The sequence below is a fragment of the Sitophilus oryzae genome, unplaced genomic scaffold, assembly GCF_002938485.1.
Source record: "Sitophilus oryzae breed Bouriz unplaced genomic scaffold, Soryzae_2.0 scaffold_942_pilon_pilon, whole genome shotgun sequence".
NCBI classification, from domain to species: domain Eukaryota; kingdom Metazoa; phylum Arthropoda; class Insecta; order Coleoptera; family Curculionidae; genus Sitophilus; species Sitophilus oryzae.
The window spans coordinates 900,165-920,149 of record NW_022147575.1 but is presented as its reverse complement, the minus strand read 5'-3'; the positions used below and the strand labels follow the sequence as shown (position 1 = coordinate 920,149).

General features: G+C 32.9%; 1 protein-coding gene across 2 annotated transcripts in view; it reads right to left on the bottom strand.

Annotated features, from left to right (window-relative positions):
* Nucleotides 1-14,601: 14,601 nt before the first annotated feature.
* Nucleotides 14,602-19,985, bottom strand: part of LOC115891010 (luciferin 4-monooxygenase-like) — a 29,176-nt gene continuing 23,792 nt past the window's right edge. For both annotated transcript variants that reach the window (XM_030911400.1, XM_030911401.1), the window contains one exon: nucleotides 14,602-15,149. In XM_030911400.1, coding sequence (XP_030767260.1) covers nucleotides 14,637-15,149 — 513 coding nt within the window. In that variant the 3' untranslated portion in view covers nucleotides 14,602-14,636. The remainder of the gene's footprint in view (nucleotides 15,150-19,985) is intronic.

Genomic DNA, 19,985 nt, shown 5'->3' with positions numbered 1-19,985 from the left:
CAGTTTGATCCACATAATGACAAACACAGCGTAGAATTAAATTTTCTATATAATTTTTTTTTTTTTTTTTTTTCTATATAATTTTTATTAATATACCTATACTGCAAGAAATTTGTTTTTCTATTTTTATAATTGGGCTTGCCTGAAAAAAAGCCTTTAACCATCCTTTTACTATCGATAGTTGCGCCCCGGAGGTACGAAAGTACTAACCATTGCACCAGGCCGCTATCACCCGTTCGGGAAACTTTAATATCTAATCGCTACTTTCCGACAAGTTCGGAATTAGGTACTCTGCGCTGTGGTTGTCGTTTTGTGGATGTGCCCAGGCTCACCTGATGATGGAGTAGGGCTCCGAAACCGGTAGTGAGAGCAGATTGATCTACATTATGACAAACACAGCGTAGAATTAAATTTCTATATAAGCAGTTTAAGTGGCAAGAATCCTTATATAATTTTTTATTATAGTACCTATACTGCAAGAATTTTTGTTTTCTATTTTTATAATTTGGCTTGCCTGAAAAAAAGCCTTTACCATCCTTTTACTATCGATAGTTGCGCCCCGGTGGTACGAAAGTACTACCATTGTACGCAGGCCGCTATCTCCCGTTCGGGACTTAATATCTAACCGACACTTTCCGAGAAGTCGGAATTAACTATCTCTGCGCTGTGGTTGTCGTTTTGTGGATGTGCCCAGGCTCACCTGATGATAGAGTAGGGCTCCGAACCGGTAGTGAGAGCAGATTGATCTACATTATGACAAACACAGCGTAGAATTAAATTTCTATATTAGCAGTTAAGTGCAAGAATCCTTATAATAATTTTATTATATAACCTATAACTGCAAGAATTTTGTTTTCTATTTATAATTTGGCTGCCTGAAAAAAGCCTTTTACAATCCTTTTACTATCGATAATTGCGCCCCGGTGGTACGAAAAGTACTACCATTGCACGCCGGCCGCTATCTCCCGTTCGGAACTTAATATCTACCGACAGCTTTCCGAACAATCGGAATAACAATCTCTGCGCTGTGGTTGTCGTTTTGTGGATCTGCCCAGGCTTACCTGATGATGGAGTAGGGCTCCGAAATCGGTAGTGAGAGCAGGTTGATCCATATTATGACAAACACGGCGTAGAATTAAATTTCTAATATAAAGCAGTTAAGTGGAAGAATCCTTAATATAAATTTTTATTATATACCTATACTGCAAAGAAATTTGTTTTAATATTTTTAATAATTTGGCTGCCTGAAAAAAAGCCTTTTACCCTCCTTTTACTATCGATAGTTGCGCCCCGGTGGTCCGAAAAAGTACTTACCATTGCACGCAGGCCGCTATCTCACGTTTAATATCTAACCGACACTTTCCGACAAGTCGAAATTAACTATCTCTGCGCTATGGTTGTCCGTTTTGTGGATCTGCCCTTATGCTCACCTGATGATGGAGTAGGGCTCCGAAATCCGTAGTGAGAGCAGGTTGATCCAAACATAATGACACAACACAGCCGTGAGAATTAAATTTCAATATAAGCAGTTAAGTGGCAAGAATCCTTATATAATTTTATTATATACCTATACTGCAAGAAATTTGTTTTCTATTTTGGTTCCAAAGTTACACATCATAATTTTATTGTTCTGTGTTTTGAAGTAAACCTTCTTTACGCGCGTTGGGAGTAAAAATTCAAAGCCGTAACACACGAGCTAGAGTCAGGAAAAGTGTTGCCACAGCTACCCCATTTGGGGTAGTTCTACCCCTTTATAAAACAATTTAACTCACTCTGGATAACGATATGTGCCCTACGCGGCTAATAAAATCACTATAATAAACTTGATACTGTACCTGTGAACTAATATCATCTAGTTATGTGCTAGAATGTATTTTTTCATGCATATTTTCATCTATAGGTTTGTAGCTTTTGAATAACGGTCTAGATAAACATCTAGCTCATTTGCTATTAGAGTTAAGAAACTCGCATTTTGATTGAAGAATATTGTCATATTTATTTCCAACCAATAATCAACGAGAATATTAAAACGCAACCAACTAAAAAAGTTCGTATAAATGTATGTCCTAAAATGCTTAGTTTTGGAGATCCCAATAGAGAGACATCCCAATAACAGAACAAGAAATAAAGACCTCCATAAAACAGCTTAAAAACAACAAATCAGCTGGCTGTGACGATATTCCGGCGGAAATCTATAAGTGTGCAAGTAAAGAACTTATTGGTCATCTTAAGGCTCTCTTTGATGTCGTATGGGAAAGCGGAGAGGTGCCTCAGGATTTTCGCAATGCGAATATAAGTGAAATTATATTTTAAGAACAAAGGAAGTGCATCAGAATGCGGAAATTACCGGGGAATTTCGCTATTGGCTATCGGCGGAAAAAATTCTTGCAAAAAAAAATGTCAAAAACCGCCTGCACCCACATAATATAGAAAAAATTAATTATTTGTTAATCATAGATCGATTTCCGATTTATTAATACTATTGTCCGTCGATTCCATATTTTCCATCCGTCACTACAGGAAAAAGTAAAAAGCAGCAGTCTAAAACTTTATGTTGCATTCATACGATCTACAAAAGCCTTCGACTCGGTGAACAGAGATGCGCTTTGGGCAGTTATGGAAAAGTTCGGAGTACCCAACAAATTCCTTACAGTGTGTAAAAGCCTCCATAACCACAAGTCAAGAGTGTCACATCAATGGATCAACGAGTCGAACCCATTCCTAACAAAATTACAGGAGTTAGCAGGGATGTGTCTTTAGCGCCTCTCCTATTCACCATATTCATGGCAGCGCTCTCCATTATAGTGGACAGCAAACTGCATGAGAGAGGATTGGGCATTAGATACAGATATGAGGGCGGTCTGTTCAACATAAAAAGACTCAGGGCAAAAAAACACGTACAGAAAATTTATCAAACAGAACTTCAATACGCTGAAGACTAGTTAGGACCGCTCCTAGTTGCAAACAGACACGGTAAACCAATTACAGAACAAATGTTGAACACATATTCCTGGGCATACGAGGCCTTTGGGCCTTAAAGCTGAACATCGGCAAAACTAAAAACATGTGCACTCCCCCGGAAGATCACAAGAATGCTAAAAAGTATCGGAGAAGAACTATTTCGAAATGTGGCGGAATTCAATTACCCTGGCAGTTTGATTTCGGAAAAGGCCATTATTGACTCTGAAATCAGCACAGGATTAGTAGCGCCTCAAGAGCATTCTGGAAATTAAAAGACAGGGTTTTCTACAATCATGACTTGAGTACAAAAAACTAAACTTGCAGTCTACCGAACTATTCCCCACCATGATATATGGGAGCGAAACCCTGGGTGCCTTACCGCCGACACATGAACGCATTGAACAAGTTGCAACAGAGACATCTTGGACAACTCTTAAGAGTCCGGGGTGGTTCCATTCAATGTCTCAAACGTATCAGTCCTTGAAAAATCTACTGCGAGAGTATTGAAGTCATGGTACAAATCCCCGCTAAGATGGGCTGGTACGTATGCAGAATGCAAGAAAACCGCAATACCAAAGAATCTCTGCTTTACGGTGACTGTGGACGGTAAGAGGAGGCCGGTGGACAACTGAAAAGATACACAAGGACATTTTCCACGAAAAATTTAAAGGGAATTAACATGCAGAATGAGTGGGGAAAAGCAGCTCAAAATAGAACCCAATGGAGAAGGGTTTGTAAACTCAGTTTAACAGCGGCAACCAAAAAGTAGAGAGGCAAAAAAGCAATGAGATTTTTGATGTCCGGAGTGCGGTAGGCCAGATAACATCTACGTATTCGGGCTTTTTCAGTCACAGAAAAGCAAATGAAAGAAAACGCCTTGCGTGACCATTTTCTTTATGTGTGTCGAATACTCGTCAGCGAGTAACGGCTGTATGTATGTAGTTTTGGAGATAGAGGGTGCAGAAGTTTCATTTTTATTTTGATTCTTTCCAAATAATTTCAAGTAACTTTGAATGAAAATTGCTGTCTGGAAGTTTTTTGACATGAGAAATTTGATTTTGATTTATTTTGACTCCTATTTGTAGGGGGCGCCACCTACATGTGTTTTAACTATTTTGAAGTGTTTATTACTTTTTCGCCCGTACCTGTATAAAGATAATTGTAAAAAATATACATTTTCGTGATTTTTTACGTAAAAATCGCTACGAGCAACCGTTCTCAAGATATTTAGAATGGAAATAATCAATACATGTCATTATTGACAAAAAATAAACATGTTGAGTAGATAGTTATTTGACAGAAATGATAAATTTGGGAACTTTTTATTTTTTTATATTAATCATAAAATTTTCATTGGAAAAAATGACGATAAAACATTTTCTATTCAACTTTTGGCACAATAACTATTTAAATGTAATATACCAAATACCCTGTGAATGCGATAAATTTTACATTGGTGAAACATCTAGACCTTTAAATGTTAGAATTAAAGAACATAAAGAGTATTTAAGAAAGGGAGATTTTCACAAATCTAAGATTTGTCAGCATTCATGGGACACAGGGCACAGAAAAATTTTTAAATAACGCCAAAAATAATGAAAGAAGCGATGCCTCTAAAAGAAAAATAAAAGAGCTTTTTTAATTTCAATCTAATAGATGAAATGTATTGCCATGCATCTGTAGATGTTAGTAAATGTAAGTCATCGCTTCTTTGATTTTTAAAGAACATAAACATAAATAAACATAAAACAATAGCGTAAAATTTAAAAAATAATCATAACAGAAATTATGGGTTTTTTTTGGTTTTAACCTTAATTAAATAATTGTTATCAGGTAGTAATTGTTAATTTTGAAGTTTAACTTGATATAATGTCATTTTAACAGAACGTTTCTTGTAGACGTATCTGTTTTAAAAAAATAAAAAAAAAAAAAAAAATAGTTGAATTTAAATATTTTAAATAGTTTTTTTTTTCTTTATTCTTTGTATTTTTTTGCTTCCGACGACGGAAAGAGATAAACTTTCCGAAACGTTAAGCATTTTTTTCTTTGTTAGGCAAATTTTTATTTCTGTAAACATAACTTCTGACAAGCAGTGTTCGTTTAGGTTTAACGCAGAAGTGTTTACAAAAATAAATATTTTATTTTGTAGATTTGTCTTGCAGTGCAGTGGCGAAATACCCATAAAGGATTTTTATACCACATAGGTATAGACATTTTTTATAATAACTATTTATAGTCAACATATTTAATTTATGTCAATAATGGCAGGTATTGATAATTTCGATTCCAAATATCTCGGACCATTACTCGTAGCGATTTTCACCAAGAAATCTTTTTTACGTAAAAAAACGTCTCAAATGTTTATTTTTTTACTCAATAGATTTATACAGATACGGACAAAAAGTTATTACTCTTAAAACCAATTAAAAAATATCTAGGTGACGCCCTCTACAAGTAGGAGACAATCAACACAAATCAAATTTCTCATGTCAAACCACACCAATTTTCATCCAACTATTGACGTTACTTCAGAAATTATTTGGAAAAAATCGAAATAAAAATGAAACTTCTACACCCTGCATCCCGAAATTAAGCATTTTAGGAATAAATTTATACGAATTTTTACTTATTTTTATCTGCAGAATATGTTTCGGAATACATTTCGGACCACCCTGTAGATATAATAAATTCTTCTTATACTTGCTATTTAAACCCGATTATTTATATATACCGGTTGTTTACGATATTCTCCGATGGTGGCATCACACAAGCCTATAGATATATAATATGTTAAAGACAAATTACTACACTATCAATAACCAATGAAGCAGGAATACCTCCGTTAAGTGGCAATGTCGTGAACAAAGACAGAAACAGGAACAGCTCCCTCTGTGCCACGTAACCCGCGAAATTATTCAATCCGCCGTGTGAAAGTTTGGCATTAAATGGCACGTGTGCCGGCAAAATCCCCGCGACGTTCGCGCCCTCTGCGGGGCGCTATAATCTCTATCCACTCGCCGTTTCACAGTCTTATAGAGGGTTGGGAGGTGGAAGAAATGGACCGGTGTGACTGAAAATCCGTCAGATTTACTTTACTGCCATTAATAAGTATAGTCTATCCAACGACAACATCCTTGACAGTGATAGATGTGTCTGTCATTTTAATTTCAAAGCAGTTTATTTTATTTTACAAAGAAATAAATTGGTACAACTGGAACGCATAGCAGGAAATTAATATATTTAAAATTTGACTGATAAGTGGTTACTTCAAAATATTGTGAATAAAACTGTATATAAAACTGAAAAAATGCAATCGAGTTATTAAAAAAAAGACGGTATGTGTTAACACAAAACAAACAAGAACAAAACACCACATACCAAAAAAATATAAAGAAGAACTATTGCTTACTTTCAAGCTTCAAGAAACTTCCCGCATTTACTATTATATTTATCAATATAGCTGTGTACATTACTGTGTAATGTACAGGGTGTCCCATTTTGGTTGAAATCATACGGTATCTCCGTTATTCGTGAAGATAGAAAGGTGCGGTTGGCACAAACCTGTGCCACTTTTTTGTCAAGCGGAAGATGCCGTAAACAAAATTTTTATAGCGCTCCTCGTTTCTGAGCTACAGGGTCTTTTCGAAAATTTTCCAATTTGGGACACCCCCTGTATCTCTGTTATTGTTAAGGGTATTGAGACGGTAAAGACTGCTTATTGTAGAACTTTTTACATAGAATATAGTGGCGTAGTCTGTTATTCTACGAAACGAATATTTTAAAACATATGTACTAAAGTTATGTTTTCTTAAATGGAACGCCCTGTATATTTATAAATTATATAATCTGGCTTGCCATAAGCTTCTCAAAAATATATAACATTCTATATTTATTTTCACTATTTAATGCAATATTTAAAAAAATATATTAAAATATCATATTTATGAGGCCATGATTGATAATAAAAGAAACTAAAGAATTATTAAAAGTATACTGGCTATCTGTCTCTTGTTTTATTTTGAGAACCACTAATTAATTCTTTATATAATATAAAATAAATTTCTTGCAGTTTTTAGGTATATAATAAAATTATATAAGAGTTTCTTGTCTTGAACTGCTAATATAGAAACTTATTTTACTATATTATACTATATTTACTATCGATAGTTGTGCCTCGGTGGTACGAAAGTACTACCATTGCACACAGGCCGCTATCTTGCGATGCGGGACTTAATAGACAGTTAAAGCACGGCCAAAGACGTAGACGTAAACGTATCGTTTGACATGTACGCTTGCGCAGTGAGAAATTCACTTGCGTTTACGGATACGTGATACGTATCTTTACGTGCCTTTACGTACGTACAAAACGCAAATGTATCGAGCCGAAGGAGTTTCGATTTTCACCCGAATGATGCCGAACGTACAAATTCACAAACAACTGGTTTCCACAACTGGCTAGTAATTAAGTTATTTCATAAATTTTGGGTCCAGTGTCACAGAACTGGGCCTATTTTATTACAACAAATTAGTATGAAAATATTAAGCATCATAATAAACTCATTTTGGAATCTATTTAATTAAATGCTAGTTCTTATAGCTAAAATCCATATGAGGATTCTAAAAGATGGAATCTAATAAATAATCATAAAGCTGTGTCTGTTTTCCAATATTTTTTTATTACGAAGAGCATCTTAAGTTGTAAGGACTACTTTCTGTAATAAAATAATTTCCGTTTATAATTTTCTTCATTTTTCGATATTACTTTTATAAATTTAATGTGGAATCAATGGAATAATAGATATCCATTTTCAATTTTAAAATTAAATAAATTGTTTCACAAAATAATTTAGAACTACAAAACCAAACCTTTATAATTACCAAACCAAACCATACCATTTGCGTTACGTACGTCAAAATACTTGCTTTAACTCTTGTTTACACGACAACGCAACGGCAGACGTAACGTAAGTTTCTGCGTTACGTGTCGAGAGATACGTATACGTATTGTGCCTTGCTTTAACTGTCTAATATCTTACCGCTACTTTACGACAAGTCGTATGTATATACTCTGCGCTGTGCTCGTCGTTTTGTGGAAATACCCAAGCTCACCTGATGATGAGCAGGCTGATCCACATTATGACGAACACAGCGTGGAATTAATTTCTATATTAGCAGTTCAAGGCAAGAAACTCTTATATAATTTTATTAATTCTTTATATATTAGGGAAACTTAAATCTCTACCGCTATTTGTAAATAATCTTGGAAGCTATCGTATTAGAACTTATATAGGTACTTTCAGCAAGATGGGGCTCCCCCTCACAACTTAACTTACAACGAAAATATTAGAATTTTGTTAAATTATTATTTCTCAAATCAATGAATTGGAACTAATCTTTGAATAAGAAGACTAAGGAAGGAGCATATCAAAAATCTTAGGTACACCGCGATAGGCCTCAAATATGGCCGACTTAAATTCCGGTTTATCAGTGTCGTTCTAATTTTATTTAAAAAATGTAAAACTATGATGTAGGGTAGACGTGGGGTAGACTCAATAATTTGTTGTTTTATTTTACGTTGTGAATAAATGTTGGTAGTTATTAAAATTGTTATAAAATATATAATTCTAATAAAAATAGATAAGTTATAATAAGTATTTATTAACACAAACATCCGATACGCTACTGAAGCATGTAAGTCAAATTAACGTATCTAAATTCTTTGACATCTAATCTTTGACAAGCAATAAATAAAAGCTAAAAATGCAAGAAAAATATATAATTTAGTTAATTTAAGTGAATTTCATAAATGATCGGTTTACTACACGTATGTATATTATATAGTCACTTACTAGCGAAAAGTTGTTCCATTATTTCACTCAATTTTTGCCGAGAGCTACCGCACGCTACACAACCAACTATTTTAGAGTCTTTTCGATAAATCGCGATAGTGTCACTGTTAATTTAAGTGCTGCCACAATTTCCATCTAGATTTACTACCTTTATACAACTATCAGTAGTAGAATAAATAATAAATAACATAAAATAAGCTCCGTAAAGACTGACAAATCCACAAAATTTCAAATCAAATTCAAATGTGTCAAATGAATCGTCAAACAGAACTGTCAAGGATCCCCACCCTAGAGTGCTTTTATGGTGCTTTTTCCGCCCACCATGCATGAATACATGGATAGCATTATGCTCCTTCCTTAGTCTTCTTATTCAAAGGAACTAATGTACCCATATGATGGCCTCTCTGATTCCCGGATTTGTCCGTGCTCGATTTCTGATTTTGGGGATTTTTGAAATATGAAATATATCGTGGCAACTAATACAATGTCGAACACCTGGAAAATGCTTTAATAATGCAAGCTTTTAGATATTTACAAACTCATCCCATTATAATAAATTCCGTTATAAAAAAGAGAAAAATATATTCAGAGGTTCAGTGGTAACAATTCAAAAGTAAAATATATCAATTCCAAATAAAATTTTAATATGTGTATGTCTATTTTAGTAAATACCATTTTGATTTTGTTATTTATCACGGCCTACTAATAAGAAAATGATATATTTTAAATGTTGCAGTAAATAGTGAAAATAAATATAGAGTGATATGTATATTTAAAAAGCTCATAGGAAGGCGGATCATATGATTTATAAATATACAGGGTGTCCCATTTGAAAAAATATAACTTTAGTTCATATTTTCAAAAATATTTTTCTCGTAGAAAAACAGACTACGCGACTGTATTCTACGTAAGAAGTTCTACAAGAATCAGTTTTCACCTTTTCAATATCATCCGTAATAACGGAGATGCGGGGGCTGTCCCAAATTGCAAAATTTTCGAAAAGACCCTGTAGCTCAGAAACGAAAAGAGCTATGAAAATTTTGTTGACAGCATCTCCCGGTTGACAAAAAAGTGGCACAGGTTTGTCCAAACCGCACCCTTCTATCTTCACGAATAACGGAGATACCGTATGATTTCAACCAAAATGGGACACCCTGTACAAATACAAATTTGTAATATTCCACAAGAATAAATAAAACAACATAAATAAAACAAACTATTTTATTAATAATAACACTTACCAAATTTTATACATTAACTTTGATCTTATTTTTTTTTAATAACCAGTACCTTTTGACATTATTTTTCTGCAGTACTAAAATCCACTATTTGTCTATCATGTGATATCGATACTTTACAGCTACTCCAGTAGTAGGTATATGTATATGTTTAGTATTTATACAATCCTTGTAGCATATACGAGATGCACTTATCTACGACGAGATGGTATACAAACTTTATTGATGGTAAATGGTAACTTTATTGGTGTATAAGACTTTCTGCCTTGGCAGCGAGTAATACCTACTCTACGAGTATTAACTATAAACTGTGCTCTGGGTCTACAGTTAATTTTCCCTCGATTTTTCCTCCACTTGACTTTAAAAGACACAAATCACGTAATGTATCATCAAAATGCATCATCTTCCAAATCCAAAACGCAGATATTTGACATAAGCTGACACAAAATTATAACCTAAAATTTGGCAAGACTTTGACAAGCTTCAAAACCCTAAAGGCGAGTTCATACGCATCGGCGTCCGTTTGTCGTTCATCGTTCCGTCAAACCAATAAAATTGAAATATGACCTGTCATTTTTGAAATAAACCAATAAAACCGGTTAAAAACAACAAGAGACGACGTATGACGGATTTATATTTAAACCCATCCATAGTTAACTTAAAAAATATTAGAAACTTTTTTTGTAGTAAAATAAATAGATTGGTCTGAGACGTCATATGCTTTTCTTCAAAACAGAGTTATAACTAGGCACTAATATAGCCACATTTTAATGCGCTTATAAATTTGGTGCATTCTCCGCCGGGGCTGCGACCATCGGAAAATACTGTAAACAGCGGACTAAACAAATCAAAGACATTATAAATATAGACCGAACATCTCATTCATAAATACTCGTTGGTAGTGTATCAAACATTCCAATGTGTCAAACAAGGACAGAAGAGACAGAGAAGTCTAAAATTTCCGACCCCGGCAACTAGGCGCATTTGGATTGTTCTAATGGCCAGTGGCGTATCGTTTTTTGGAACGAATTTAATTAGTAAAGTAAAAGTAAAGTAATTAGTAAAATGTTTACTCCATATTAATATACTACATTAACACTTTTTCGTCAGATGCGTTTTGTTATAAGGTCTAATATAATAATATAATTAATATCCCACATATACTTATGTTGAAACGTTAGTAGGTAGTTTTCGAAAATCGCTCCAACGTCGATTTTTAATTTAAACTTTCAGTTAATTCTATATAAACTTTCAGTTACTTTTGAATATTTATAGGGTGACTCAGGCTTCCGAAACAGTTCTATATTAGGTTTGTGGCTGGTGACTTTTCTTTCAATTTTTTTTCAGAATATGGAGGCAATGGTAAAGCACATTTTAGACATTTTTGTAAACATAGGTGGCCGGAACATATTTTCAAACTAAAGTTGTAGATTTGCCATTAAATTTCCAATCCAGAAATACCTAGGGTTGCCACCTGTCCTTTTTGAAAAGGACAGTCCTTTTGGAATAACTTGTCCTTTTGACTTTTTTTTACTTAAAAAGTCATTTTTATTTACGTATTTTCCCTGAGAAAATTATCTACAGCAAACAGAAATGTTATTTTCGTCCAAATTTAATTAGAGATGTTATAAAACTTATAAATAAATTTTTCTTGTTTAGAATAGGCAACATTATTTAGAACTTCCCGTTTAATCTCAAATGATAATTTAGGTTTTAGTTTTACCTTTTTTGATCTTAAAAAGAACTTTTTAAAATTAGCAATTAGTAACGATTTAGTTAGTTCGCAATCGATAGCTTCCTGTAAAGTACTATGTAATAGTTGTTTAATCTTGTATTATTAATAACTTCCTATACCTAAAATCAATATTTAATGAGAAAATTGTGTTTTTTTGAAAATATAAGACAAGATTTGACTCTTTCGGTCTTCTTCTTGTATTATGATGGCTCTGATACGAGGCAATTACCTTTTAGTCTCTCAATAGAAGGCATTTGTTGTTAGAAGGCAATTTATCATTAAAAGTATCAAATCTGTGTGCTACAGTATGGGATTTCTGTCGCATAATAATAAATATTACGTTTATTTACAAATCCATTACTTTTAAAGGTAGCTTCATCAGACAATCAAATTTTAGTTAAATGTCCCAATCTTCATGAACTGTATAAAGCATATGTATTGCGGTTTGAATCACCCTGTATGTTGACAAAAATATTTTGAAAATGTGCGTTACAATGGCCCCCATCTTATGTAAAAAATTGAAATAAAAATTACAAACCAAAAACGTAATAGGTAAAAAGCTTTTTTGGAGGCCTGGGTCACTCTGTATATAGGTATGTATAAAACTAGTAGCCTAAGAATTATTTCCAGTTCGTCCCATTCTAAAAAAAAGATAAACACACCGTACAAATAACTCTAGGAAGAGGTATTTGTACGGTGGTAAAAAATTGTTTAAACGAGGCCGAAGGGGCAGATATAATAATGCAATAAAATGTAAAAAAGGGCGGGTAAACACCTTTGTTTATATGTTGAGCAAAATTCCTTTAGAATATCGTATATAATGACCAAAATATGATGCAATTTTAAGAAAAAAAATGTCACTTTCTGGCTTATAATAAAGTTTCAAATGCAACGTTTATATTCAAGTTTGTTATGATCTACAACAGTTAAGTAGTAATTGAGACGAATTATAATTCAATTACCGGCTACTACGTTCTTGTTTTAATAGCTCAAAATTCAACAAATATAATTAGAAATTATTTTAATTGTGAGAGGCTCCTTGTGGGACGCCTATGTACGGCGATTACGGCGCGGCGGAAACAATACCTACCTGTGAAGAGACAAATTCGGGTAATTTGAGCTTATTTTTCCACACATTTGACACTGTCGTACCATATTGAAAATTCGCAGATTCAAAAGTACGTTAAACAAAAGCAAAAACTACTGAAAACACTGAAAAGTTCACTTCAGGCTTGATTCCGACTGCAAACATACCGTAAGCTAAACGTAGTACGCTATAACGGACCAAGGGCCGTCGCGAGGGGTGGTGGGACGGACGGCTCATTTCATTCTGGAAGACTAGCAGCGACGTTGCCAATAGTTCTAGACGTTTCAGCACATTAAACAGTAAACATGTCCTTTAATAGTAACGCATATATCCTCTGGTTAATAACATATTATTACGCATGCTTCTTTAAAAATAAACTATTAATTTAATTAAGAAATTGAGATTTATTGATATCCGGTAAAGGTTTTAAAGTCCCCTTTTCTGCAAATTAAACTAAGTAGATAGGCGCAAATTTGAGATGTGGCAATGTCGCCTTCTCTATCTCAGTTGGTTTTTACAGTACGTAGTCAACCTCCGATTGTTTGATCGGGTTAAAATGTCTAATGTGATATCTGTTCTTACTAAATCTATGAAACAAATACACGGGTTTAAAAAGCAAATACACGAAAAATGTTTTATATAGGGTGTTTCAAAAAGCATGTGCCATCTCTCGTGGGGAGATTCCGACTAGAGATAGAGATATAGAGATAGAGATGAGACTTTTCATATCAACATAGGTCCAATTCTGCTTTGTTTCGTGGCTACAGGGTGTTAAAGTTTTAATATTTTTTCGATTAATTATAATTTTCTTCCAAGTACTTTTAGCGTCTCGAACGAAATTTTGAGGATAAAAGTCACTATAAATGTGACATATGTTAAAGCTAAAAAAGCGTTAACGTATTCACCAGGGACGTGCATATGGGTTATCGCTGGAATATTTTTCTTAAAATAGCATGTACGCCACTGATTTTTTTACTAGCAAAATAGTATAAGCAGTTTAATGCCGATTAAAAGTTGTCTCTTGATATTTTGTCGATTTCAGCCTCCTTGATGAGATAAACGCAATTTTAAGAATTTGATCCAAGTCTAATAACAACCTTTAAAGAAATGTAATTTCATTAACTTGCTAAAGTTTTAAATAAATACTCATTGGTTCTTCATCCAAAAATATTAAAATGCATAGTTTTAGAGTTACAGGACGTTATTTTTTTAAATTAGTTTTTTTTAATCATCTTAAATACAATTAATTTTTCTTATTTGAAATTGCTATAGGTGCGACTAATAGTAATAATACCTAATAGTAATAATATTTAATAATAAAGTAGGTAAAATATATAATGTATTAATTTTATTTTAATTTAAATTTTATTAATTGTGATTAATAAAATTGCGTTTATCTCATCAAGGAGGTCGAATTCGACAAAATATCAAGATATAACTTTTAATTGGCATTAAAAGGCCTACACAATTTTGATATCCAAAGAAGAGAAGTCAGTGGCGCACATGTTTTTGTTTGAAAAATGAATTGAATCTTGAAAATTGATTGAATATCCGGGAAAGTTGAGTTATTGAATGTTATTGCACCCTACAACTACGTAATTACTGGTGTTTACAATTTTTCGGCAATTTTATTCACATTTAAAATTTTACAATTAAAAGGTATAAAAATTGATAAAAATATGTATATATATATATATGATCTAAAATTCTTTATTCTTTATCTTTCTTACATTTTTCTGAAATTTAAAAACAATACCACTATGCAACTATCTCGCTTTTTTCCCGAACATTTCTTTGAGAGACCTTCTTTGCGCTTTTCCCGTTGGAGTTTTTGGAATACTGTTCACAATGATCACTCCTCCTCTCAACCTGTGAGTATCTGCCAATCGAAGATCGGTAAAATCTATCAATTCTTTTGCTTCCAATCTCTGACCGGGCTTGACAACTACCAAAGCAGCGGGATGATTATTATCTATACGATGTGGAACACCAAACACCACAGCTTCTTCAACAGACGGATGGGATAATAGACTATTTTCTATGGTGGATGGACTGACTTGGTTGCCCTGGTATTTGAACATCTCCTTGATGCGATCAGTGACGTATATGTAGTGGTCAATATCGTAATAACCTAAATCGCTCATTTTTAGGAAGCCATCTTCATCGAAGCTGTCGGTTTTATCTAGGTTGTGGTATCCACACATAAGGTATGGTGTTTTGAGTCGAATTTCACCTTCTTGGTTTGGTCCTAAGAGTTTTCCTGTGTCCACATCCACAATCTGTAATAATAACGATTATTTTTTAGCTAGCATTTGGAACAAAACTCTTATAAGGGGTTAGGGGTTCGCTCAAGTCAAAGAAAACTCTTCGAAAAACACTACGAAAATTCTTTATTCTTGGTATCTAAAATACTATACATTTACTTAGCAGGGGGAAAATTTTATATATATATATATGGTACAATCTTACCTATCAAGCCTTTCTACTAACTTTTAAAAGTACAGTTTTACACTTTATGGCCACAGGATAATAAAATGAATACAATAAGAATAGTTGTTTTCAGCGTACAGTAGCGAGAGTAAAATGAGAATCAAATTCAAATATGCAAGGCGCAAAAAGATTTAAATAAAAAACTGACTCTCCAGGTAGAGCTACGACCAAATAAGATTCTCCACATTGTTATTGCTGTTACACATTACTGGAACGTCAAAATACAGGGTGTCAAAAAATACTGTATCTATTTTTGATGGGTGATTCTACGGAAGAAAATAAAACAAAAAGTTCCAATGAACATATGCCCTAAAATGATTCCTGAAGAAATTACAGCCCTCCAAAGGTTAAATAAAAATAATATATTTTGTTTTTTTACATAGCAACTGTATATATATATATATATATTGCTATATTTTACATAGCCTTATATCTATCAAAAATAGTAGATAAAATAGTACTTTAACCGCAAGGGTAGATTAAATAATACTTTAACAGCGAGGATAGGTTAAAAACTTATTTCTTCTCGCACGTTTTTTAATTGCCTCCATTTTTGAAAATGTTTGTATTCCTTTTCATAAGTTATTCGGGATTTAAATGGAATTAGTTTGGATATGGCGTTTGTCGCCTCAGCCTGAATATCTGTTGGCAATTTGCTTATTTCGTTTTGAGCCCCATCTCTGGCTCCAATTCAATCAGCAATCGACACGAAAGAGAATTAAAAAATATTGACTCAAAACTGATAACTAAAGAGACAGCTTTATTTATTTGTCAAATTACATAGAAACCAACGCCAACCCAGCACAATATTTTGTCTACTCGTAATAAATTCCTTGAAATAATAATTTCTGAATATTTTTTAAAACGTAACTCGCTATGGAAAAAATATTGTTTTATACACGACGATAAAATTACATTATCTTCTCCCGAAATTAATTCACTCGCGATATCATCGCTCGTGAATTAATATTTTCGGTCGACGATAAAATACCATTTTATTGCCTTGTATAAAAAATAACAATTGTTTATTTTTAAGAATACTTGTAAATCGTTTTTCTTGAAATTTGGTGCTATTACACATGTTTTAATACCAAAACGAATGGCGATACTGTAAAATTGAAATTAAAGTTTCCGTTATGGTAGTAGAGGGTAAACTGGTACCCTTTCAGGGCTGTTACAATTTTTTTTACAATCGCCATTCGCTTTGGTATTAAAATGTGTGTAAGAGTATACCATATTTCAATGTTCTTAAAAATAAACAAAATACAGGGTGAGTCTTAAATAAGTGCAAATATTTTTAGGGCTAGTATATTTTGACCCCAGAAACACGACTATGAGTTTTTTGTCGCGAGAAAAATTCTTTTAAAATTTGGAATTTTTGGAGAAAAAATTTGAATTTTTTTAAAGGTGTCTCATCCTGATTTTTTATTTCCCATAATTTAAGTAACACAGGGGAAACAACTTTTTTGGAATTTTATTCTAACAAAGTATTGTTGTAAAAATCGATATATATTTTTGTAGGACATTAAACAGTTCTCAAAAAAGGCCTGATATGATTTTTCATTTAACCGACTCGTTTGAAAGTTACTGAACGTTCAAAACTTCAAATCGTACTCATATGATAACATCCACAATTTTTAAAATTTTATTACGAAATAATGGCTCAAAAACATAAAATATTCTATTTTTCATAAAGTTCATCAAGTGTTTTTTGGTAAATTGATTTTTTTACGAAATACAAATAATCGTAAGAAAAGTAGATTTTTTCCATATACTTAATCTTAAGTGGCACTCGAATTTGTTTTCACCTGCATAATGATTTAAAGAATTAATAATTTTTAAAAAGGCTGTACTTAAACTGCCGTTAAACGGTAGCCTACTGAAATGCCGTTAATAGGTATGACGTCGTTGATGTGACGCACTTGACGGCTTTTTAATGCTTTGGTTAAAATGCCGTCGAACGGTCGCGTACTAAAATGCCGTTAATCGTTAATGCAGAGTAGGCTACTGATTAATACTTAATAATTTGTAATGTAATGTTGTCCAAAATCCGTCATGGCTTATTCTGAATAAGGTTTGAAAATGTATTTGCGATAAAATGTAATATATGGCATTGGTTTTCAGGTTTTTATTGCAAATTATAAACTGACAATTTAAAAATAATTCTACGTCAACTTATATTATAACAAAAATTAATAATGCTATAGATAGCATTCTCTGCAAAACCACAGTTTTGATTTAGGTCGCTTAGTCAATCCTGCACAACGAATATGTCTCCATATAGTGTGACCAACGGATCTGTAGCTACGGGGTATCGGCAGGGGAACGCAGTTGTAAACAAAACACGCCCAATTTCATTCATAAAATAGGCATGGGCGTACGGTGTTTTTATGAAAATAATGTGTATCATAAATATAATATTCAGATTAATAATTTTTTTCAAAAAACTTTATCCTCTTTGTATCGTTACTGTTGAGTTAGCAGATAAACACTAAAAGCTTTTATTAAAGCTCACTTAAATATTTTGAATAATTTTATTATTATGTGTTGTTAATATAATTGAAGAAATAATTACAGCTGGGGTTGGAAGCTTTGATGTTACACATCAAAATAAAATACTAAATCAGCACAATACACCATAACACTTTTACTTTTACACTGGACGCACGTTTTGCTAACCATGTTAACATCATCAGCAGATGATCAAGACTGAGTCTTGAGGTATATTTATTTATATATCTGTACTAACTATATTTTTTCTATAATACATTATTTTAGATATAACTATTTCCAGCAAAAAAAATCTTGAAAATAGTTAACTTTGGAAGCGCAAACAAAACATAATTTTACACACCAGTAGATCCAATATTGCCTATTACACCAGATATGGTATCGCTCCGCCAGCACTTTTTAAAGGTTAGGTCATTGTCTACCTATGTTTCATCCAAATAGATAATACTTGACGATATATTCGAATTTTGCGTATATATTTATCTCTCTCTGCAATATAATGGGCCGCTCCATTAATATTTATCTGTTATTTTGACATTTACGCCAAAAAATCCATTTGATTTTAATAACCCCCTAAGCGTTTCCCTGTCAAAGGAAAATTCAATTCTTCCTTCAATTTTTGCAAAAGCTTTCTAATTGTGGGGACGACTTTGAATTCGAGATAAAATCTATTTATCAAATTCCTGACCACTTGGAAATCAAAGTCGTCGAGCTTTTCAACAGCAGTCTCACGTGGCCGTTTCTTTCCAGGGCTGGATATCATTTTATCGGGGTTAGTTTCCAGTCTTTTTTTTATCTTCTGTGTGAATTTTTTTATAGCCGATACGCTAACTCCGGTATAAAGAGATATCCGCTTAAGTTTACGTTTAAGCGGCAACTTAAGGGAAGTCTCTGTAGCTTCTTCGTCGCAAACCCTATTATGAACACAAGGAAATAAACCAAATGAGTTTTCATCCACGTTTATTTACATTTATTTTAGTTTAGCTAAAATATTTAGGTAAAATGTGGTGCTTTTTATTTTAGCCAAATTTAATTTTAATATTCTAATAATTATATTAATATTATTCTACTTGCCTATATAAATTAGCTATTATTTCTCTTATCCTGGCTATGTAGCGTCTTACCCTTAACAAATTTATTCATTTTAAAATACAAATATACGCGATCCAACTTATAATTAAAAACTACTAACGAAAAACATTATAACAAGATAACAAAACAATAAAACACAACTTAACTATTAAATATACGAAAAATATAGGAATAAAGTTTAGGATAACCGGTATAAAATAACGAGAGAAAGTAATAATGATCAAAAGAATGACACCGCCACTGGATATTTCAATAGTATTCAATATTTCCACTCTTTTCAGAAGTGACCGTGAAGTTGGGGATAAGGCTAGCGAATAGGAAAGGCGTAAAAGTCATGGCAACCGCGTGGTAACAAATCCTATGACGTACTCTCGCCAATCATGTTCGACGAATAGGCGGCCATGCGCGGCGATGCCGGTTTGTCAATGATGTCCTTGATATATCTTCACCTTTCGTAATAAGCAGATTATACAGAATGAAAGAAATAAGTTATTAAATAAAACATATCCAACAATATGAACTACGTTAAAATTCCTTAGTAATATACGTCAGAATATATGCTAAACACATTATATATAATAAAAATATATTAAATTTATAGTTCATGTCTGGCAATTTTGTAATTTTATAGATAAACGTGGCAATATCGATTTTTTTTTCTCGCATTCCTTCCGTAGCTTCAGATCCGCTGGTCAAACAGTAGAAGGCATCTACTGCAACAAAGTGACATATGATTTTTCTGCCTGTCTTCACTGCACACACAACAAAACCAACTTTGTTGAAGTCGTTTCTGCTCAACTAGATTGGTTATTTTTTCAAAGGCTTTCTCGGTGCAAAAACTTCTAAAAATCGTAAATTTACATTATTAGTTATTAATTTGGTAATTATTAGGTATTGCTAGACTTACCTTATTATGTGGATATCAACAGCCTCATCAAGAACGACATGTGATATTTCTTCTTTATATTTGTGATGTCTCTAACGATGTTACGATCCTTAACGAAGCAATTCAGGATTACATT